General features: G+C 33.8%; 1 protein-coding gene across 5 annotated transcripts in view; it reads right to left on the bottom strand.

Annotated features, from left to right (window-relative positions):
• The window catches only part of SSBP2 (single stranded DNA binding protein 2), a 313,722-nt gene that overhangs the window by 50,908 nt on the left and 237,033 nt on the right, over nt 1-25,781 (bottom strand). For all 5 annotated transcript variants that reach the window (XM_045497122.1, XM_045497123.1, XM_045497124.1 and 2 more), the window contains 3 exons: nt 18,850-18,909; nt 6,727-6,793; nt 5,926-5,996 (listed from right to left, as the gene is read on the bottom strand). In XM_045497122.1, the coding sequence (XP_045353078.1) occupies nt 5,926-5,996; nt 6,727-6,793; nt 18,850-18,909 (198 nt within the window). The remainder of the gene's footprint in view (nt 1-5,925; nt 5,997-6,726; nt 6,794-18,849; nt 18,910-25,781) is intronic.

Raw genomic sequence — 25,781 nt, forward strand, 5'->3', positions numbered from 1 at the left:
TACCACTTCATGTTCAACATATCTAAAAGTAAACTCAATGTTCTCTTCTCACAACTGCATTCTTCCCACTGTTTCTTCAGTCAGTTCTGTGGCATCACCTGCTGTACAACAGTCTAGGCTAAGAACCTCTGGGAGCTCAATTATGTCTCTTCCTTTTATTTCAATTCCCGAATCCAGTCAGTTACCAAAGTGTATTGATTCCACCTGTGAAATAGTTCTTGAAATAGTGCCTTCCTTCATATCACTAATCTTTGTCATTTACTGAGACTAATGTACTGTCTTCATTGGTCTCTCTGACTTAGCCTTTCCCCTCTCCCAATTTATTCTTCATGCTGCCTCCAGAACTATGCTTCTAAGGGTGCCTGGGTGGTTCAGTCAGTTAAGCGTCCAACTTCAGCTCAGGTCATGATCTCGTGGTCTGTGAGTTCAAGCCCCGCGTCGGGCTCTGTACTGACAGCTCAGAGTCTGGAGCCTGCTTCAGATTCTGTGTCTCCCTCTCTCTGCCCAACCCGCCCCCCCACCTCCCACCTGCTCACATGCATGCGCTCTTTCTCTCAAAAATAAATAAACATTAAAAAAAATTAAAACTCATTCCTATTTATGTCACTTAAGAGCCATGATGACCCACACTGCCTATCAAATGTTTATTCCTTAGCATGGCTCTATCATGGTATTTGCAGATCAGCCCTAGCCTGTATTTCCTGTATTCATTTCCTATTATCTTCACCTTCTTCCCCTACTCCCAACTATACCCTCCAGCCTACTGGATTTCTTGTAGTTCAGAAACACGCAATACACTTTTACACTCATGGTAACTCCTAGCATGGCCTTTTGTGTAGTAGGTACTAAGATGACAAGGAAATACTCAATGAGACTGTTAACTCCAGAGAGTAAACCACAGTGTATAAATGACCTAGTGACATGTTCTTCTCATTGTTTATTACCTTTTAATTTCAAGAAATCTTACTTAAACATCCCAATTGTATGTGCTATGGGACAGAAAGGTTTCTATCCATACTTGAGTCATTAGTTAAAATGATAGTCATTTCCCTTAACCTCTGGACCAAGCATGGCAGTGGCACCAGCAATATTAGCAAGAAGTCTGAGAAGAAAGTTAGCCATTGGAAATAAAATCTGGATGGTAAAGTATAATAGAAATGCTTCAAAAGAAAAGTATCCCTTCATTTTTGGTCTTAGAAGATCTATTTCATTTTATCAAGGGAAACATTAGTTTTCTTTATCACTCTGGATATAGAAAGATATTGGTTTGAACGTCTGTTGCCACTGCCCCATTTCCTCTGCCCCTCTTTCTATATGTGTGATCATGGGCCAATACTTGTCCCAATTGTCCAGTCAGCCTTAATTTCCTTATCATCTCTTCTAAAAGCTTGTTGGAAGACAAAACAAAATCATCTAAAACAGCTATCATAGTGCTCGGTGCATTAAAAGCATGACACCACATGCTCAAACACTGTAGCTGTTCTTGCTTGTCGCCATTAATAAGGGACCAACTTAAATGAGACCTCTTCTCACCAGCTTCTCTTGAGCCCTCAACTGTAACAGAATTATATGCTTGTTTGTGTAATGATTCCCTGACAGAGTATGCATATTTCTTTTCTAGATTTTTTTTCTACTATATGATAGTTTTTCTTTATGTATTTGTGTCTCCTAGTAAACAATAAGTACCTTGAAGGTAGAATCTGTTTTATTCATCTTGGTATATCCAGTGCTCAAGTATCACAGGAAATGAGTAAGAAATTATCCAATACATAATTTGATAGATTTACAAAATATTTTCATTTTGAGAATAATCTGAAGCAAAAGAAAACAGGAAGATAAGAAAGAATAACAACTGGCTTTTCAAGTGGTATCAACAAAGGCAGAATGGTAAGAGCTAATTTAGAATCACTGAATTTTAAAGCGGATGGCAGCTATACAATTCCATCTGGTTTAATCTCTTTCCCAATGCAATGTTCCTGACAAAATGGCTGTTCAGATTCTGCTTGGAAAGTTTATAAAGAGTTTCTCCATGATTGGGTAGTTTACTTTCTAGAAAGTTCTTCCCTTTACTGAACTGAATTCTACCTCCTATCTTAAATTTGAAAATAAAGAAAAAGTTAACTCTCTTTACATGACAACTTACTATGTATTCCCATCTCACTATTTCTCCACTCCAGCCAGGTATTTGATTTGGAAATCATGATATGTTCCCACCTGTATACAACTCATTTATCCTTCAGATTTCTGGAGGAACTAGAACTAACTATATAGTCTTGGCAAATTTTTCTGTTAGTCATATGGAACCTGGTGAGCATAAGAACACAGACAAGCTAAGTATATCTTATTACAAAAGCAAGTAGAAAAACATCTTCAGATATGGTATTAAGATATTTTTCTTGATTAAATAGATAACTGTATATATTATCCCTGAACTTAAATTTAAAATAGGTAAAGGCGGGGCGGGGTGGGGGGGCGCCTGGGTGACTCAGTCGGTTAAGCATCTGACTTCGGCTCAGGTCATGATCTCATGGCTTGTGAGTTCAAGCCCTGCATCGGGCTGTGTGCTAACAGCTCGGAGCCTGGAGCCTGCTTCTGATTCTGTCTCCCTGTCTCTCTGCTCCTCCTCTGTTCATGCTATGTCTCTCCCTCTATCTCAGAAATAAAAATAAAACACTAAAAAAATAAAAAAAATAAAAAAATAAAATAGGTAAAGGGGTGGGAAAAATATGTCAAGATTTAGAGCTGATGTTATTTCTTCATTCATGTGATAAACATTAAGCACATGTTTACTATAATGTAGGTGTGATCAGCCTAAATCAGCCTTATCTAAGAATCCTTAGATTATATATATTTCTTTGTTTTAGGAACTCAATTGTTCTAACAGATAACTACTGTCCTTCTCCATTATACTTGTCTTAAGCTCAAAATATTATGGAAATGAGATCTACAAAAAAAAAAAGAGTTGTATTTTATGTTTGTGTAAAAGACTAGAAACAATATTACAGAGACTATTTCCATAATTCAACTAGAAAAAAGCAGATGCATTCTGTTCTTGGGTAGCATCTGTATGGTTAAATCCCTGCTATGAGAATTGTTTTTCTCATTATCTTTCAAGAAACACAGATAACTTTTACAAACCTCATAGTTTATAATGCCTATGTTTCATATGTCAGGTGTTATAGATAAATATCTCAAAAGAATCCTTCATTCCAAATTATGTTACCTCACATTTTACCTATTCTGCCACTCATATTAATAGGATTCCTTTTCATTCAAGTAATGGCATATATAAATAATTTCCTTTAACCATTGACACTCTGTATACTGTGATTTAAAGACGTTAATGTAGGTAGTTCTTGTTTCTGAAGTAAATTCAAAGCAAAACATTTTATCTACCTCAAACTATGAAGATATAAATAGCAAGGATATTAATCCAAATGGCAGAAATAAACTACTCTGATTTTGAAAATACAAAGAAAGAATTCACACTTACATGATAAACTTGGGTATTAAAACTCATCAATAAGAGATTACATACCAGAAATCTACTCATTTACTTTTTTATTATAATTTACTTATAACACAAAACACATAAACAGCTAGGTATTTATAAAACATAAAGACCAGTATGCTTTCTACTTCTGCATTTCCAAATGAGATCTAAGTGCGCATATAACTTAAGTAACCATTGTTTTATCTTTCAAACATTGCAAAACTGACCCTTAAATCAGACTCTAGTTTTTAAAAGTATTGAAAATATTGGTTTGGGAGGACAAAAGTTTAAAGAGCCACTAGTTTAAAAATCAGTGAACTGAATGAAGAACGGTAACTAAATTGCAGGCACCACATTTTTATGTATATTTAAAATGTATCTAGGGGCACCTGGGTGGCTCAGTTGGTTTAGTGTCCGACTTCAGCTTAGGTCATGATCTCATGCTTCATGAGTTTGAGCCCCTTGTCAGGTTCTGTGCTGACAGTGCAGAGCCTGGAAACTGCTTCGGATTCTGTGTCTCCTTCTCTCTGTCCCTCCCCTACTTGTGCTCTATCTCTGTCTCTCTCTCAAAAATAAATAGACATTAAAAAAAAAAAATGTATCGGGGCGCCTGGGTGGCGCAGTCGGTTAAGCGTCCGACTTCAGCCAGGTCACGATCTCGCGGTCCGTGAGTTCGAGCCCCGCGTCAGGCTCTGGGCTGATGGCTCAGAGCCTGGAGCCTGTTTCCGATTCTGTGTCTCCCTCTCTCTCTGCCCCTCCCCCGTTCATGCTCTGTCTCTCTCTGTCCCAAAAATAAATAAACGTTGAAAAAAAAAATTTAATAAAAAAAAAAATGTATCTATTATGAAATTTTGGGGGGAAAATCCTTCAAGTTCTGTATAGTCAAACTGGCTTAGTTCATTAAAAACTAAAATATATATTGAGTCAATAAAATATCCTGTAGATCTTATGAATTCTAATTGATATTAATAGCTTCTGATGGTTGATCACATACATCATCAACCCTAACATGAATAGACATAGGGGAAAATGATTTAAATATCTAAATCAGTTTTATAAGATCTTAAGAAAATACTAGGAAATAAATGAGACTAAATAATTTCTTTCTGACTCTGAGGGTGTCGAATATTTACATATTAGGTTTTATTTTTTTAATGAAATATAGTATCTGAAAATTTTGGTTATATGGTCTTTGTGTTTCAATACACTTATATATATATATATATATATATAATTATATATATACATGTATATATATAACTGTGTGTATATATATATAATTGTATGTATATATGTGTGTATATATATATATACATATATATTTATACATATATATAATTGTATGTGATATATATATATATGAGTGTGTGTGTGTGTGTATATATATATATATATATATACCTATATAATTATAATGTTGGTTGGAAACTCCTAGGTCTAACTCATATTATCTCAGTGTTAGATTCTTGATTTTCTGACTCCTTTGGGCACACAACAAAATATTAATTTTTAAAAAGTAGATACATAAAACAAGTTCCTAAAACTGTCACTTATAAAGCTATTCTTGGAAAGAATAAAGAAAATAAATTAATTCACTCTTTTAGCCAGTATTATGACATACTAACCTCTGACCCATCAGATAGAAATTTAAAATTCTGGATTTAGGGCTAGCTTCCTTGAAACATAACATTATAACATTAATTCCTACTTCATGCAGTTTTCCCAAGAGAAACAAAAGGATGTTTTACCAAAAATAACTGCTATTCTATAACACCATATTTTAAAAAAATATATGTCACCAACAGGTAGGACAGATTCAAACTCATATTGTGTACTTCTGGGAAATTTTGATAGAGAAGAAGGCTAACATCTGATATACACTGATAGGATTATGCTTGTTCACTAACACCCATTTTAATGTTTATTTCTAAATAGCTATTATGTTCATATTCTATGAATATGAATATAATAAATTGCCAATGGCATTCTTTAAAAGACTTCTAGAAATATATTTTATGCTGCTTATTCTATTTAATAGCTTAGCTCAATTGCATTTTATTTAACTTATACGCTTATCTTTTATAATAATTATTACAATATTTTTATATTTCCTCAGCAAAGTTAACAAAAAGGTAATTAATAGTTATTTTTTATAATAATTACTTTATTGTATTTCTACATATTTTTTCAAATGTACTAAAGGCATATGTGATAGCACTCTTAAAATATGGTTTGTCACATCATTGGACATGTCACAGATATTTTGTCACATCATTTTGGACATGTCACAGATATTCTGTTCCTCAAGAACCTAATAATTATGTTATATCAAGCCTTTAATGCATATAATAAAAGCCAGCAAATGACATAGTTTGTTTATATAAGATGAAGGCAAAAAACTCAGCATCTAGCTTTTTGTGCTGATTATTTACCTGTGGTCCTAAGGGCACCATTCCTCTTGGAGGAGTCATTCTCTGCATTGGCCCACCCATATTTGGATGTCCTTTAAAAAAAAAAAAAGGTATGAAGATACTAGCAAAGTAATGAGCATGAGTGCTAAACCAGGAGCCAGTAGCCTCCTCTCTGCTTGACATTAAATCTTACTTAGTAAGGGACTGGGTTATTGACATCATCTCATCTTGGCTTCCATGGCTACTTTTTTGCCTCTTACTGCTACTTGCCTACACTCTCCATTCACTGAGATTAAATTCTTCTTCCTAGTCTGTACTGAAATACATCTCTCATATGATTTGCTCCTTTTACCTTGGAACAGTGTATTAGAGCCATACCTATCTGTGGTACCTAAACATCTCTGTTGGAAGGACCGAATTATTAATTTGTTAAAATAATCAAGCTACTGTTGCTTAGCATTTTCTTTCCTCCTGCTCATCTTTCAGATGGACTAACCTATCTGAAAAAGGCAGAAGATATCATATGTGATGTAATCATTTAAATTTCCATTTGTTAGAAGTTATATAAAAGGTTTTAGAAGTTATTAGTTAAAATATGGATTTTAGATATTTAATTACTATTTCTTTTATTATTACTACCCTCACTATCATGCATAATTGTGAGAGTAAGCTGAAAATACAAGTCATTTGGCCATGTTACCTGCAAAAATGCAACTGGGATAATTATAGAACATATATACAAATAAGACTGTCCTTAAAAAATAAAGGATTTCCTTTGAGATTCTGCATGTCAATTTCACTTTTTTTACTTAAAGTAATCACCTTGTTGTCGAGTTGGGTCCATTCCACTTGGAAGTAATGGCTGACTTCCTGGGACACCACCAAGTGCCTAGCATATTTTGTAAAAGAAAACAAAAAGAAATGTTGTAAATAATTATAAAATACACACTTTAACAATTCTCTTTTTAAATTCCTATAATTACAGAATACATTTGAGTATTTTGCAAGATTTCTTATATTTCACATTAATTTATAAATTTTATAGCCCTATATCCCTATATAAGTTCTTAGTTCTAAAAAGATTCTACCTTGCCCAATTTTGTGGTAAATAAAGTAAGTACTTCTTGGGAACAAATATCTAGGCAAAAATTGCCCTATTTCTTCCTGAGAAGTATTATGCCTTTCCCCAAAATTAATTTACTAATGGTACGAAAATAAATGATTTCGCTTCTTGAATGTAATCTCTCTACATTCTACAGATTATGTTACTCATTTGAAATTATAATAGCAGCAGGACTAAAATACCAAGGGGCCAATGAATTTTGGGGGGGGTACATTTTCCCTAAGAAACTATTTAGAAAAATAATACTCCATAGTTAAGTTCAAACAATTTGGCCGAATGGAAAAAAGAGAACTAGAACTGAAAAAGGTGGAGAGATTAACAGACGGGGTTTATTTTATGAAAGGTGTGCTACTGGATATATACTGAATCAAAAGTTTCTAACAGTTGTCTGAGCAGCACTTAGAGCTGGGCCAAACCGTACATGATTCAAATTTTCTGATCCTATGAAGTATACGTGTATTCATTCATATGTACATGTAAGCCTGATAATTGGCAAGAATTTCTATAAAGGTCCACTAATTTAACCTAGAGCAGAATAAATCTTGTCTAATTAGTTAAAAATTTCAAAAGAAATTCAACATAAAAAAAAATATCTGATCAGAACTGTTTTCTTAATTGTTATCACTTGGGATACAGTAGAGAGCTGCCATTTCTTAAGCCATTTTTGAAATTCTTTCAATTTTATTTTCTTACAAGCGTACCGAATATATATGCTACTATATGCCCTGTTCTCTGCTTACCTTACTAGCCTAATTTCTTGCCACTACCACACTTACTAACTTCCAGCCATAGAAAACTTCCTTCAGTGTTTTTTCAATTCATGCATTTAATCAATAATACCTAAATGCCAACCATTAAAAACAAAACGAAAGTAAACTAAAACGAAACAATCTCTCTTCTCAAGAAGCTCAATAAAGGGTGCCCCTTGCTGACATATTTCAGATCTCAGTTTAGGGATCACTTCCTAACAAAATTCTTCCATTTAACCCCATTCTGGTATAAGTTCTCCATTTGCTTTAAGATAACGTATATGTATTTTTTTAATTTTCAAATTTACAGAAACAGTACAAAGGATTCCCATATATTCTGACACCAATTGCCCAACTGTTAACATTTCCCCACATCTGCCCCATTACCCTTTCTCTTTCTCTCTATACACTTGTTATCCTCACTCTTTTTCAGAACTGTGTGACAGCAAGCTACAGACATTATGCCTCATCACCTCTAAGTACTGCTGAGTATAGTTCTCTAAACAAGGACATTCCTGTACATAACCATAACACAACTTTCCAAGACAGGAAATTCACATTGATATAACACTACCATCCAAGCCACAGATCTCAATCAAATTTTTCCATGTGTCTCAGCAATGTTCCTTTTTACTTTCTGTGGCCAGGATCTCATGGACCACATGTTGCATTTAACTGTAATATTTCTTCACCCTCTTCCAAGCAAGAATTATTCCTTAGTCTCTGTCGTGTTAACAGTTCTAGAGAATGGATCTTAAATTCTATGGGTGATCTTCTGATGCCTGTTCATGCTCCAGACTTTGGTCCTATTTTCTTAAAAGAAATACTGCAGCAATGATGCTGTGCTCTTCTCAGTGAAACTCATCAGAGGCACATCATGCTTACTCATCCCATTACTGGGATGTTAACCTTTCTCATCTAATCTTGTCAGTGTCTCCCAGGTTTGTACACCATAACGTCATTACTTTTACTCTTTGTAATTGATTAATTTTAATGTTAGAGCTATTCCAAGATTGTCAGCATCCCATTCATCATCAATAGTTTATCAACCCACCAGCATCCACTGACAACTCCTAAGTACTAGGATAGTTGCCAAATGGAGATATCCCATGTCTATCATTCTTTCTATGCTGTTTAATTGGCATATACTGTAAGGAACAGCTCTTTCTTTCTTTTCTTTCTTTCTCTTTCTTTCTTTCTTTCTTTCTTTCTTTCTTTCTTTCTTTCTTTCTTTCTTTCTTTCTTTTCCTTTTCTTCCTATTTTACTCAGTGTTTGTAATCTATTACTATCATCACTTATTTTAATATTCAAGATTTGCCCAGTGTTCAAATATTCAAGATGGCTCTGGTGATCTTTTGACACAACCTCATCATATTTTGAGCATTTTCTTCCTGGCACAAGATGGTTCAAGTTCATCTCATATTTTTTCTAGCCTAGCTCTGAAATCAGACCTTACTTCAAAGGGCCCAGGGCCCTGATTCCTTCTAGTGGAGGACAACATGTAGACATCAAGATCTGAGATCTCAGAGTGCTCGTTGTAACTTTGGTACATTGCCTTTTGGCTCTGCTAGTAGATGCTACACTCAAAAATCTATGTGTGTATGTACACACATTTATATGCATACATATATACATCTCTAACTCCATATCTGTGTGTATGTGGTACACACATACCATAAATTCATATTTTCCAACACCAAGTCAACAGCTCCAATTCCAATGTAAAACCTCAGGATTATATTTAATCTTCTTCGTTTTTATGTTCAAATGTTTTCTCTAACAGTGGGAAACCAGGCTTTCATTGTCTTCAATATCTTTTTTTTTTTTTTTTTGCTGAAAGTATTTATTTGCTCAGTATAACAGATCTCCCAACTATAACAACCATTTCTTTTTTTTGTCACCTCTGGGCCACTCCTTCCTTCCTCCCTGAATGTCTTAGCATACAGGGGAGGTAAGGGCTTGTTATATGCGTAAATTTTTTTTTAACGTTTATTTATTTTTGAGAGAGTGAGAGACAGGGACAGAGAGAGACAGGGAGAGAGAGAATTCCAAGTAGGCTCCACTCTGGCAGCTCAAAGCCTGATGTGGGTTTCAAACCCACAAACCATGAGATCATGACCTGAGCTGAAATCAAGAATTGGACATTTAACTGACTGAGCCATCCAGGTGCCACTTATGTGCCTTTATAGGATTTTATACTTTACTTTCATAGAACTTAAATACAATCACAGCTCATTTTTCTTTCTGTATCTCCAAAAGACTGTAAACTCTGAGGAAGTGTAGAACCTATTGTGCCTTCTGATTCAGAGAAGTATTTACTGAAGGAATAAAAGAAATAAAGTTTAGATTGGGCAATTTTAGGAATCATCAGTGATAAAATCCTAAGAATGAAACTAATTTCAAAAAGAAGAAAAAAGGTCAACAATATAATTCTTTAAAAATACTAAGGAGAGGGAGGCCTGGATGGCTCAATTGGTTAAGCATCCCACTTCAACTCAGGTCATGATCTCATGGCTGATAAATTCAAGCCCCACATTGGGCTCTTGCTGACAGCTCAGGGCCTGGAACCTGTTTCGGATTCTGTGTCTCCCTCTCTCTCTGCCCCTCCCCCATTCACACTCTGTCTCTCTGTCTCTCTGTCTCTCCCTCTCTCTCTCTCTCAAAAATAAACATTTAAAAAAATTAAAAAAAAAATACCAAGGAGAGGTAGGAAAGAAAACTGAAACTGAATAGGTATGAAATTAGAAAGTGGACTAAGACCAAAATTCCAGAATGCACAAGGTAAGTTTTAAAAAGGCAGAAGTAGTCAACACTGTCAAAAGTTATGTAAAAAATGAATTTGGAACACTGGAAATATGTGACTAATTAGCATTATCTTCAACTGTGAGTCTGGAATTCTTGCTTTTTTTTAGGTCCCCAAATGGTTATACTCTGGACTTTGATTTCTGAATTTCTAAATCTCATTAAAGGCATCATATTTTAGCCCTGGAAACCATTTTCTTCAAAATTTTACTTTTTGTTGTTTATCTTAGAATATCAGAATAGTTGACAAGTCTTTTAGTTTCTATTCATCACTTAAAAATACAGATAATCTCGATCAACATCAAGTTGTCTTTCAAAATGAGTGTCCTTTTCCTAAATTTAACTCTTTAGTCATCAGTGTTTGTCTTTTGTTAAGTCAGATTTCTAACTTTTAAAAAATTTTTATCAGTCCTGGGATTACCAGATGATGGTTTTGGGTATAAACAAGACCATAATTGTTACATTTCTTAAAACTTTAATGTCAGGAAAAATAAATTTATACATTTTGGGGTTGATATTATTTTCATATTTTCTACCATGCTAATTACATTCTATTAGGATTTGTTTAACTAGTTACAAATTTTGGCACACAGTCTTTGTTCTATAAAAGATCTTCACTCTGATAGAGAAAATAACACTAATGATAAGGATGCTTAATAATAACAAACAGTATCAATAATAATATACACTTGTGGTTCTTTATATTTATTATTTAACTCAATGCTTACAACATCTCATGAAGTTATTATTATTAATCCTTCCTGATGAGAAGAAACAGATTTAATACAGGAGTCTTCCCTTATCTATGGTTTCACTTTCTGTAGTTTTAGTTACCATGGTCTACCTTGGTCCTGAAACAGAAGAGCAGCCTAAAAGCTATGCCACGGTGACCACGTCATTCACCTCACATCATCTCATCATGTAGGCATGTGATCATCTCACATCATCATAAAAAAAGTGAGTAAAGTACAATAAGATTTTTTTTTTTTCAACGTTTATTTATTTTTGGGACAGAGAGAGACAGAGCATGAACGGGGGAGGGGCAGAGAGAGAGGGAGACACAGAATCGGAAACAGGCTCCAGGCTCTGAGCCGTCAGCCCAGAGCCTGACGCGGGGCTCGAACTCACGGACCGCGAGATCGTGACCTGGCTGAAGTCGGACGCTTAACCGACTGCGCCACCCAGGCGCCCCTACAATAAGATATTTTGAGAGAGAGTGTACCACATGCATAAAACTTTTACCATTTTTATACTTGTTACATTTTATTATTATTGTTGTTATACAACTCTACCTAATTTATAAATTAAACTTTATCATAGGTATGTTTGCATAGGAAGAAATCATAGTATATAAACAATTAGGTACTATCCGTGGTTCTCACACATCTACTGGGGATCTTGGAAGATATCCTTTATAGATAAGGGAGCACCACTATGCGTAAATAATTTGTTAATTTGTTGATGGTTATACTACTGTTAAGTAGCAGAGCCAAGGCTTCAAATCAGGTCAACATACTCCAAAAGTTCTAAATATAGGCCTTAACTCCTAGGATTTAAAATAAATGAAATAATATGAAATTTCACTTAAATAGAAACAATTAAATGGAAGAATTTCTTGCTTCATAAAAAAATTAGTTTACAAAGGATTCATTACATGATTCCAGTGGTAAACCCCACAAGGAACTTAAGATTCTGGTACATATTTCCTTGAATATCATTACATATACTGTCTACTCATAGAGACTAGATGTTCACTGATGATTTTAAAAATGGTGAATTTATCAAGGCTTTTATGATATAATTTAGTTAATAATTTTGAACTACAACATTTTTAATAGGCCCCCTCAATTATATGAAATGAAGTAAAATCATATAATTAAGAAAGTTTAAAAGTAAAAAGGATTTTAAAAATACTTGAGTCTATTCTCATTTTACTGCTAAGAAAATCAAGAAGGTTAAATGACTCGCTCGAAGTCATGCATTTCTGGGCATTGGTGGCATTTGGACCTAAGATGATTGACACAACTGAGGTTCTTTCAACAACACCACGGTCATTTTTTTTTTTTTCCTGGAAAAAGGCACTATCAGTAGAAAAGATATCAAAATACAGAAATGTTACATTCAGTATAGAAAGATATTCGTCTTCAAAGCACAATTCATGGGGCACCTGGGTGCCTCAGTTGGTTAAGCATCTGACTTTGGCTCAGGTCATGATCTCATGGTTTGTGGCTTTAAGCCCCATCTCAGGCTCCACCCTGGCAGTGCAGAGCCTGCTAAGGATTCTGTCTGTCTCTCCCTGGCCCTCCCCTGCTCACTCTGTCTCTCAAAATAAATAAATAAATGAAAAAAAATAGAGAGAGTGCATGCAAGCAGGGGAGGGGGCAGAGAGAGAGACAGAGAGAATCTCAGGAGACATAGAGAATCTCCATGCTCAGTGTGGGACTTGATGCCACAACTTGAGCCCAAATCAGTCAGAGATATGTAGGTGCCCTCTTTTTTCTATGTATTAACCACTGCAAATACACTATCCAATATACAGCCCTTTGCCACATGCAGCCAGTTAAATTAAAATTAATAAAGTTTTAAAAAGTTCCATTGGGCAGCACTGCATTAGGATGCCAACTCCACAATAAGAGGGATTCTCATTAGTTTGTTGATGTTTGCCCACAAGTAGAACGGTGTCTGGCACATACTAAACCTCAACAAATATCTGTTGAATGACTGAATCTTTTTTAATGTTTATTTCTTTTGAGAGAGAGATAGAACAGGGGAGGGGCAGAGAGAGAGGGAGAGAGAGAGAAACCCCAGCAGGCTGCAAGCTGTCAGCGCAGAGCCTGACGCCAGGCTCGATCTCACCAATCCTGAGATTGTGACCTGAGCCAAAATCAAGAGTCGGGCACTTAGGGGCGCCTGGGCAGCTCAGTCAGTTGGGTGTCCAACTTTGGCTCATGTCATGATCTCATGGTTCGTGAGTTCGAGCCCCATGTCAGGCTCTGTGCTGACAGCTCAGAGCCTGGAGCCTGCTTCAGATTCTGTGTCTCCCTCTCTCTGCCCCTCCCCTGCTCATGCTCTCTCTCTCTCTCCTACCAAACAAATAAACATTAAAAAAAATAAAATAAAAAAAAGAAAGAGTCGGGTACTTAAATGACTGAGCCACCCAGGTGCCCCTGAATATTTCTGAGAGAGATCATATAGTCCAAAGAAGTATCCAATCAAATACATGGCAATGCACTTTTTGTATTGGTTTATGTCTAAAAAGGGAGTATCTGTGATAAAAATATTATAAGATAATAAGATGTTTTGGCAAAAGAAGTAATTATTATACCAAAAAGCTCTATATACCTGTAACTTAAATTGAGTAAGACTGCACAGCATTTGCTATGTAAAGTTTTCTTGGTTTGGGAAGGAGAATGAAGTTTATTTTGTTCCAGACATTTTGAATTTGTTAATTTCCTGTGTCTTACAAAGGTAGGAATTGGAAAGGGTATATATCTCAGGATACACTCAGAATTCAAAGTTATAAGGAAAATAGGTTTTTAAATGTGTTTCAATGGATTTCAAATAATAATTTAAATACATTAATAGTGTAATTATCATAACAACAAAGAAATAAGATCTCAATGACAGAAAGGAAAATTTTGAACTGGCCAAAAAAACTATACTTTATTAATCACTGATTTATATTAGACAGGTGCAACATTTAATTTTTATAGCTAAAGATTTACTACGGTCATCCTTACAATTGCAGCTAGAAGACTACTATTATTTACTCAAGGTAGAACATACTTTGCCTTATGCAGCTGAGGTCTTTCTTATGTTCTTACACTGATATCATTAAACAAAAGTAGGATTTTGTATATGGAAAATTTTACCAAGACAAAACTATTGGGAAAAGCCATGATAAATGGCATTTATCCTGAAAATAGAACATAAACTGCATTTTAAAATATAGATACTTTGTTATACAGGAAATGTAAAATTTATTTTCAGTATCTGAGAAAACATCCCAAGAATTTTTTTCTGTTCAAATGCCTGTTGATAGTTTCTCTATGAAAAGTGATGAAGTCTTTTTTTTAAAGATTTGCCTATCCTTAGCATATATTATGTTTTTCTTTTCATCATGTAAGAACTATATATCCAATATTAATGGAGAATAATCTTATATATTGAATAACTAAAAGAATAAAACATCTATACTTTTATCTATGTACAAAATTAACTAGTAATATCTTCTAATCACAAATGAAATACTTTTTCAATGCAAACTTTAAAAATGAAGAAATAGGGGCACCTGGGTGGCTCAGTCAGTAAGCATCTGATTTCAGCTCAGGTCATGATCTTGCAGTCTGTGAGTTCAACTCCCATGTTGGGCTCTGTGTGGACAGCTCAGAGCCTGGAGCCTGCTTTAGTTTCTGTCTGTCTCCCTTTGCCCCTTCCCCGCTCACTCTCTGTCTGTCTCTCTCTCTCAAAAATAAATAAATATTAAAAATTTTTTTAAATAAAAATATGCAGAAATAAACAAAGAAAGCACTCATAATTCTACTATCCAGAAATAAAGGACATATCTTGATAATCTTTGACAAATGTGTGTGTGTGTGTGTGTGTGTATGTGTCTGTGTGTGATGAGTGGGGGAAACTGAGTTTGTATAGTGATAAAGAAAAGGTGATATACTACATGACCTTTATGCCTTCTTTACAGTTGGTAATAGATCATTAACATTTTATCATACCAATAAATGTAATTCTATAATATGCTTTTTAATAGCTGCATATTATTTCACCATTTGGATATACCATAATTTAACTATTCATCTGCTAATGGAGAAATATCTTTGAGACTTTCAGTAGAATAGTCAGACGCACTGTGTTTTTAGAATACCAAATCAGCTTTGGAATATAAAATGGTCAACAGCATTAACTATGTCACATACCTGTTTACAGAGTTTCAGGAATGGTCAAAAATACAGTATAAATTCAAAATTCTATAGGATCAATAAATCAATAGTTTATGCTTGGTATCACTCATTAACAGTCTCTGTATTCTGGCTGCCTTGGTTTCCTCAGCACAGTGTTCAATAAACATTGTGAATTTTTCTGGTTAAACGTTTTACCTAAGAGAAGGATAAAGACTTGTTCTATTCCAGCTTACAGATGCTTCAACACCAATGATCTCTTCTGATGGTTGAACCAATTCCAATGTAAAACTGTATAGTCAAATATACTTTTTGGACTTAATTTCTATGTTTCATATGTTTTAATATGTATTTATTCTTTACAACATTGCATATGCTTATCATTTTACTTTTCTACCATCATTTTATTATTATTATTTAAAAATTTTTTCTTAAAGTTTATTTGTTTGAGAGAGCCAGAGAGTGAGCAGGGGAGAGGCAGCTAGAGAGGAAAAGAGACAGAATACCAAGCAGGGTCCACACTGCCAGTGCAGAGTGTAATGAGGGGCTCGAACTCATGAACCACAAGATCATGACATGAGCCAAAACCAAGAGTTAGACACTTAACCAACTGAGCCACCAGGTGCCCCACTTTTCTTCCATCATTTTAGAGACCATTACCCCTTCTTGTATTTTTTTTCCTTTGGCAGAGTGATATTATAACAAGTTCCAAATACCCTGTACTATAAATATATATATAGTATAAACCGTTGTGAAGTTACTTGAGAACCATTAAAACCATCTCAGGAGAATTCAAGTGAAAATCTACAGTCTAGAGGCACCTGGCTGGCTCATTTGGTGGGGTGTGTGACTCTTGATCTTGGGCTTGTGGGTTTGAGGCCCGTGTTAGGTGTAGACATTGCTTAAAAATAAAATCTTAAAAAAAATCTACAGTCTAATCATTAGTAATTATAAATTCTGAAGAATCTGTTTATTAAAGGAATATCTTTTACATATTCAAAATGACTAGCCAACACCATTGAAGAATATTTCACTTTTTATTTTCTTAGATATAATCTATCAATAAAACAAATTTTAATTACTTTATGATCATTTTAAATGAAGATGAAATAAAAAACATATTTGTGTTGTTTTTATATGCAACATTCCAATTAATCACCAAATATAGTTTTTCTGATTCTACGTTAATGACTATGTAAAGAAATTGAAGAAACATTCTGTTGCTTGGAAAGGTCATGCTCCTAACTAGGTTCAACATTTTGTAAAACATTATGTTTACACTATTAACACAATTAATTTGCTCAGAAAATTCTTTTTAAAATAGTATAAATGTAAAATTATAAATTTGAAAGATAGATGTTTGAATTAATAAAGTTTAACTATATAAATGTGGGGCGGGGGATGAGTAGACAAAAAAGAGCCACTCAGATATGAGTACAATTATTTTAAAAAACACTTAGGTAAAGACTTTAAGATTCTTGAGGAAAAAGAGCCTGTATGATAATTGTTTATTATCTTTAAATTTTTAAAACATTTTTATAAATCCAAAAGCAACCTATACTTGTTCTTAAAAACAAATTCAGTCTAGGTTTACAATTCCATAACTTATTCCTCTTTCACAAAGTATGTTTTTCATTATATAAGTCTCTGTACATATGGAACCTAGCATTGTATGTTAGACATGGCAGGCATTTCAATAATGTCAAATGGATGCGAAAGCAATAATCCCTTAAGAATTTCATCATTGATACAGAATATATGAAGTCAAAATTTCTGATAACATACTTGGTACAAGAAATTCACATTTCCCTAATTCACATTTTCAGGAACCTCTTAGATCTATATAACATTCAAAGCTATGGATGGGATGTCTGAAACATTATGAAGACCCCAATGAAAGATACAACTTTCCATCCTTTAGAAGGAAATTTAAAAGATTCGGGCACCTATATAAGGGGATTTGACTGTCAATATACATAGGTTCACCCACAGAGAAAATAAAATCTCCATATGTTAGAACACTTGGCATCTGTGCACTTCCTTTTCCTATTTCATGCTGTGTTTCCCTGGCCCTATGTACTGAATGCAGATTCAGTCTGAAGGAAAAAACTCCTCCAGCTGCTAATGTGAGGCCTCCCAGCACTATAACCATGAGATCATCCAGCACCACTGCCTGCTTCAAGTTCTCCCTTGGGGGTGGATGTGGGTGTTGGCACTCCTTGCTGTGCACTAAAAGCAGAAAAAAAACAGCAAACTGGGACACTTCAAGGACACAGCATAATTTCAGTAAGAGTTAGTAGAGGAGAAGCAGAACTCTGTTGCTATGAAATATGTTAGTAAGCACAACTTTGTTGTATTTTTGGTCAGAAAGGAAGTGGAGACAGAAAGAGAGTAAGAATGAAAAAGAATTTTCTGGAATAACAGGGTTTACTTTATTGCGGAAAATGCTGAGGTATACAATAACAGAATTAAAGAAAGTAACAAAACAATTATCTTGACATAACTATTCCATAAAATTAGGCATTTAATTTCTTCTTGTGTTATGTAAATGCACATGTTCTGTATCCTGAAACTAAACTATAAACTCCTTTCAAGTAAAAACTGTGCATTATTCTCTTTAGCAAATAAGTATTTATGGTATTGATAAAAGAACTATGTAAGGATAAAAGCTAATGAAATCGCAGAGCTCTAGTAGGTAAAAAAAGTTGGGAGATCTATTGCTAACAATGTATTTATTAATAGATCTAACCCTTCCACAAGCAGGTATTTATATACCCGAGATATCACTATATTTGGGCAAAACTGATGTATTACAACCATGATGTTGAGAGCATATTATACAAAAATAAACCAAAGTATGTTCATTCTATAGAAAATTTTATTACCATCTTTAAATAAAAGTATTTAGCATTTACCAAAACTACATACACACACACACACACACACACACACACATACATACATATACAATTAAGTTCAGGGTATAGAGTAGACTCCAAGGTTCAACAAACTCTTCTTCTGTAAAGATCCAGATAGTAAATATCTGACTGCTCAAAAATCTGTTACTGCAGTGTAAAGGAAGTCACAGACAATACATGAATGAAAGAGCATGGCTATTTTTCAATAAAACTTTATTTACAAAAACAGTCAGTCAACATATGGACAGTAGTTTGCCAATTTTTGAAATAGATTATATGTTACTAGAAGTAGCATTAAATGGGATAGAGAAAGAATAATTTAATGTTTTTATAGGTAATAAATATTCATGAAAATTTTAAGATCTTTATTGAATCTTAAAAACAATAACAATAACAACAACAACAAAACTCAGAAACTTAAGTAGCACTCGAATCTTACCTGGTTAGGTATCCTCAATGGGGGCCTTGGACCTCCAGGGTACCGAGGTGACATAAAAGGCTATTGAAGTAAAACAAATAAATAAATAAAACAAAATATAAATGACACAATGTAAAATAGAGATCTGAAAATAAACTGTTTTAAAGAATTGGAGAATTATACAAAACATAAGTCAACTTATTTCCCTATGTGGCTGCTTTCAGTAGAATAAACTCTTTTAAGAAAAATTACCGTCCTATTTTTTTATTTTGTAGAATATCTAGAACATTTTCCAAAGAAAATATAAAAACATCAAAGATGAGTAAAGCTGGTGCTCCTGGGCGGCTTGGTCAGTTAGGTGTCCTACTCTTGATTTCGGCTCAGGTCATGACCTAATGATTTATGAGTTCGAGCCCCTATGAGGCCCTCTCTGCTTTCAGCGCAAAGTCTGATTCCAAGCCTCTGTCTCCCTCTCTCTCTGCCTCTCCTCCACTAACGCTCTCCCTTTCTCTCAGAAATAAACATTAAAAAAAGATGACTAAAGCAAAAAAAAAATTTTAATGTGAATTTTATTAAGATAATGACATTTAATTGGCAAAAAAAGATTAGGAGATTTAGGCAACTGAATCTTAGCAAAGACTTCAGGAACAGACTTATTGGCTATATCATTATGTAAATTGGGTTCTGAACATATAGTTTGGACTGAATTATCCAGTTTGGTTATCAATTTCCTTTAATAATTTTAAAGTTGCCAAATTTTTTACCTTTTTTTTTTTTTTTGGTGGCTTTTTAAAATGGTAAAGAAATTTCTTTTCCGTATGTCCTTTGTGGTTAAAAAGAGCTTTGCCTCTCCTTTCTCAAGTGTTTGTTATAATTCAAAATAGATTATAAATTTTAAAGTTGAAATAATTTATTTGCATATTTTAAGCTTAGCAGATTATGAGCTGTGTATTTAAAAGAAAGAAAAAAATGGTCTTATATTAAAACTCAAGGCAGTTTATCTTGTTAGATGAATCAGATTCTGCTAAGATATGTTGACTCCATCCAGTTCAAAAAATGTCTGAAAAATATCCTAAAAATATCATCCCAACAATGAGTGGATGAATATTTTTGATCACTCAGATATGGGCACCAAATTTTTCAAAGTTTATGTGTATCAAATTTTTCAGTGTATTCCTAAAATTATTCAAAATTTCATTTCTATAGAAAAATTCTATAATTTTGTCTACTTACATCACACTATATAATTAATTTAAATTCAAGATTATTACTTCATGTAACATAAGTAAATTATCCATTCTAAATGGTTGCATATCATGAAGTAATATATTAAGAATGAAGTAATATAAATTAAGGATCAATTTAACAAAAGCTTGGGCAAGCCAAATCTTTAGTATTTTACATAATTAAATTCCACATTTATAATGTATTTTCTATAAACATTTTAGAAACTGAACCTGCAGTTCTTGGCTACATTTTAAAAGCAGGGTTATTTTAAGACCTACCCTATGACCCAGCAATAGCACTGCTAGGAATTTACCCAAGGGATACAGGAGTACTGATGCATAGGGGCACTTGTACCCCAATGTTTATAGCAGCACTCTCAACAATAGCCAAATTATGGAAAGAGCCTAAATGTCCATCAACTGATGAATGGATAAAGAAATTGTGGTTTATATACACGATGGAATACTACGTGGCAATGAGAAAGAATGAAATATGGCCTTTTGTAGCAACGTGGATGGAACTGGAGAGTGTGATGCTAAGTGAAATAAGCCATACAGAGAAAGATACCATATGGTTTCACTCTTATGTGGATCCTGAGAAACTTAACAGAAACCCATGGGGGAGGGGAAGGAAAAAAAAAAAGAGGTAGGAGTGGAAGAGAGCCAAAGCATAAGAGACTCTTAAAAACTGAGAACAAACTGAGGGTTGATGGGTGGTGGGAGGGAGGAGAGGGTGGGCGATGAGTATTGAGGAGGGCACCTTTTGGGATGAGCACTGGGTGTTGTATGGAAACCAATTTGACAATAAACTTCACATATTGAAAAAAAAATAAAATAAAAGCAGGGTTATTTTAAAAAGCAGCATCTGAAAAATAAAATCCTAACAAGTTAATGCTGTATAGACTACTTCTATAATATCTCTTGGAAGATTTTATTTTAGATAATTTTGACAAGCAATAGTAATTGTTGGAAATAATAATTTCCAACAAGAGGAACTTTAGAGTTAAACAAGCAATTCAGTTTTTTTATTACTGTGTTCTTATATGTTAATCATACAATTATCATATATTCTTACATCCTAATCTTCTATGTTAATAGGATATTATTTTAAATGGACAGAAATACTGGTTCATTCAGGTATTATTGTCACCTCTGGTGACAAAGTGGGTATTCCAATTTTAACATTTCAATAATGTTAGTTTTCACATATTTGATCAAAGCTGTTTCTCTTTAATCCTTTCTAAACTCTACTCTAAATTGAATTAGTTAGTTAACTATACTGCCAACTAGAAGCTTATCCCAATACTCACACACCGTCTGCTATATTTCTAATCACCCCGTTTCATTTATGGAACTGCCTTTTAAATTCTGGACTAATTTTAAAAACTAGGAAATTAAGTATTGTGTCATTGGTTTTGGAATGTTTGCCTTTCTTTCACAAAGTGATGTTTTATGACATACTCATGAATCCAAAGTTTATGAATTTACTTTTTGAGACATGGAGAAATAAAAATAGGTTACTGATGATTCCTGTCTATTAAATTCACTCTGAAATGGAATACGAGGTAGAAATTATGTTAAAAATATTACTAACTATCAAATACTGAGGAAAAAATTGAGATGTACCTTACTTGAAATAGAGCATTTGAGATTTGCATTTTGGTCCGAATGTAAAATGATGTTATAGTGTTAATTTAATGGACTATCTGAAAAGAGGAATTTCTCTCATCAATGGTACTATGAAAAAGTGTCTTTTAATGGGACTGTCATACACTCCTATCTGACTGTGAGGACCCATCAAGAGACTACTGAGGACAGGGAGTGCATGTGGTACCTAGGAACCTACAAAACTCTACAGAATGAGACTGGGAGAGAAAAAAGATTCTCTCTTTAGTTAATTTAGTTCTTATGCATGCCCTCCTCCTCCAAGTTCAAATTTACAGGTGTTTTTGGAAAAAAGAAAAGAAAACCATTTATAAATTCTAATCAATAACAATCCACTTAAAGCAAAAATGACAAAAAAGCTAGATGACATAAAAATCTACTACTTTTACTTAAAATACAAAGACTGCTATGGGTAGAGTACTTTTGATAACAAATTAGTGCTGTTATAACATAAGCTCTTAATATTCAGATTGATCCTTACCTTAAGTTATCTAGTTAAACACACAGGTCCTCACTTGCCTGCTTGTTGAGACAGAGACACAGCAACTGAACCCCAAAGAGTTTGCATATTAGCAACTGAGAATATTGTAATAATATTTGTACTCCACTATTCAGAAGCCAATTTCCTTGCAAATACAATTCAAGATATGAAAACAAGTTTAAGTTATTGATATAAGAGATTGCCTACTGATACTATAGAGTGTATCTACTGACAGACATGTTAGTACTCTCTGCATTAATAGCCTGGGAAGAACAGGTTTTTGAAAAGAATTTTTGGCTATGAAATACTCTTTTACTTGGGGGAGAAAGTTTTTTTTTTTTTAATAGTTTGGGCATTAAGATATTTGCTTGAAGATGTTATGATGGTGAATCAATATTTTAAATGGAAAAAGTCTTCACCTTCAAAAGGCTATTTATAAGGTGTGTGAAAAAAAACATTTGGGAGTCAGGGGACTGGGTTCTAGTTTTGTAGTAACACTAATTAGCAGAGGGGCCCTGAGCTAAAAAATCTTCGGCCTTTAATTTTCTCCATCTTAAATGAGAGAGTTGGACTAGATAATCTCTAAAGTCCTATAGAAAATTAAAAAGAAAAACAAAACTCCATTATTCTGTTATTTCCAGCATTACCCTTAAGTATACAGATTTCTATATTGCAAATAGCTACAAATATTTGAAATGTGTAGGGGTGGGATGGGCACAACTCACAAACCATCTTCATCAAGGAGCTGGAGAAACTTATTCCTATGCTTTCCAGAGAAAAGGAAAACATAAAAAAAAATACTCCAACAGACAAGGATGCATTTGGTTCCGATCAAAGGCCCATTGGAAGAATAAAAAAAACTCAACTTATCAATTAAAAAGTATACTAGTGATTCTTTTATTCAACAAATATATATTAAATACCTACAAAGGCAGTAATGGAGTAAGTCATTGGACATATGAGTGAAGAAAGCAGATGAAGATCACTGCTCTCGGATTAGAATTTTTAAGGTTCTACTACTATAATTAGTGGGAAAAAGAATTTTCTGGAAAAACTGTTTTCTCTATTAGTCCACTAATTTAAAGAAATAGAATGTTCTCTTCACCAAATGGCAAGTACCAGTGAAAACCCACAAAAAATAGTATTTCAATCTGGTGCCTTCACTCAGAAGTCATATTACATCATCCTTACTTGATAGAACATGTAGTGCTGTGAGTGAATGAAAGTCAAGGCTATGCTTTTAAAAAGTTTTCCAAATTAGGCAAAACTCACGCAGTCAGGTTCTTTATAACACAAAATAAAATGAGTACCACTGTTAGTATTCTGACATATGGAAACTACATTTCCATAAAGGCATAAACTCTCCTTTCTACATGTTTCAGCCATCTTCCCAGAAAGAATGCAATAACTCAAAGTAAAAGGAATAAAAGCATGCATGCACAAATCCAAAAAATCAATAAAATTTGGTGACTAAGAGAATAGGAAAAAAACAAAACAAAACAAAAACAACCCTCCAATAGAAATACCAACCAAGTGTCCAGTTCAGTTCCCCTAAGTAAAGATCATACCATTGAGAATCAGAATTTATTTCAGAATGAATGTCACTCAATCTTAAAGGATTACTATTATCCATTATATCAAGAATTATTCATGGAATTTTAAACTTCTGCTTCCCTAAAAGAGAGATTTTCCTTTATTCTTTGCCCTTTCTGCTCGTGGAGGGTAGTCTGCCTCTCTTATTTGATCTTTCATAAACCCTAGTGCTCTATCACAATTCCCTAAGAATTAGAAGAAACCAGCTCTTTCTCTTTCCTCGTACTACCTGGAAGTTAGATTGCTCAGTCTGATTCTTTGCTTCTCTGAAGGTGCCAAGTGTCCCCAATGGAATTGTTTTATTTACCTGTCCTGAAATTACAGGTGCTAAGATAAGAACCACTTAAGCCCTAAGTTCTTTCAATATATATACGGTAAGGGGTGTCTGGGTGGCTCAGTTGGTTAAGCGTCCAACTCGTGATTTGGGCTCAGGTCATGATCTCACAGTTTGTGAAACTGAACCTAGCAATAAGCTCTGTGCTGACAGAATGGAGTCTGCCTAGGATTCTCTCTTCTCTATCTCTCTGCCCCTCCTCGCTTGTGCACATGTGCTCTCTTTCTCTCTCTCTCTCAACACAAACACTTAAAAATATTTGTTTATTTTTTGAGTATAGTTTTAAGCGTATTTGAGCATAGTTGAAATACAATGTTACATTAGTTTCAGGTGTACAACATAGTGATTCAACACGTTTATACATTATATTGTGCTCACAAGTGCAACTACCATCTGTCACTATAATATTTTCTTTAAAAAAAATTTTTAATGTTTATTTTTGAGAGAGACAGAGTGTGAGTGGGGGAGGGGCAGAGAAAGAGAGAGAGACAGAATCTGAGCTGTCAGCACAGAGCCCTACATGGTGCTTGAACTCACAAACTGTGAGATCATGACCTGAGCCGAAGTTGGACGTTTAACTGACTGAGCCACCCAGGCACCCCTCACCATAATATTTTCTAATATTTTAATAGTTTTTAGAAAACATAAATATGACTTTCAACACCAGAATATTCTCTCCTTCTTGAGATTACCGTGTATTCTTTCTCTGTCAAGTAAATTTCTAGTAATCCCCCAAGGGTCTGTTTAAAAATCAAGACTTTCCTTCTATTTCTTCAGCACTTTGTTCACACCATCATCATAGAGGATTCAGTACACTGTAGTATAATGTGTGCCCTGGTGTGAATGAAACCCACTTCAGAGGAAAGAACACAAAACCATAGTAGAGCAAGTCATTATCTTAATGCTAGGGAAATTAATCCATAAAATAAAACTGGTATTCACAAGAATCCTTAAAATTGAGGTGGCAATACATAAATCACCTTATATCTTATTTTAAATATTTCAGAATGGCTTTAGAAACTCTTTAAATATTAGCCTTTGAGAATAAACTGATAATAAAGAAAATTTAAAATCATTAAAAATGAGTGTCTTTAAAATCCCACTTAAGCATTCTCTGTGTACCATTTATATACTATATATACTACATACTTGTATATTCTTTATACAATTTTTCTATATACTACATTTTATTTTCAAACCACAATTTACAAAAAATCAGTGACAAAGGGAAGATAATACTGATTTCTTTAGAATGGACAAATGTAACATTTAGAACAAGAATTAGAAGAAACCAGCTCTTTCTCTTTCCTCATACTACCTGGAAGTTAGATTGCTCTTCTGAAGATTGTTCTAAAACATACAATTTTACAGGACTTATCTAACATAAAATAACTGAAATTTTTTAGGACAAAATTATTCATGTAAGATTTGCTTATAATTTTGAAAGAAATAGTATCTTTTTAAAATACAAAGAAACAATTACCAAGTTTAAAAAAATATGAACTTAAAAATATTTAAAAAATGAATACTCAAACAGTGACTTCTTCACAAAATTACTCAATGGAAGTTTTATAAGCTTTCTATTGTACAATTATAATAAAATCTGACTTATCAAATTTTATTTGAATGTAACTTTTTGACACATTTTATAGCA

The sequence above is a fragment of the Leopardus geoffroyi genome, chromosome A1 (genome assembly GCF_018350155.1).
Source record: "Leopardus geoffroyi isolate Oge1 chromosome A1, O.geoffroyi_Oge1_pat1.0, whole genome shotgun sequence".
Classification (NCBI taxonomy): Eukaryota; Metazoa; Chordata; class Mammalia; order Carnivora; family Felidae; genus Leopardus; species Leopardus geoffroyi.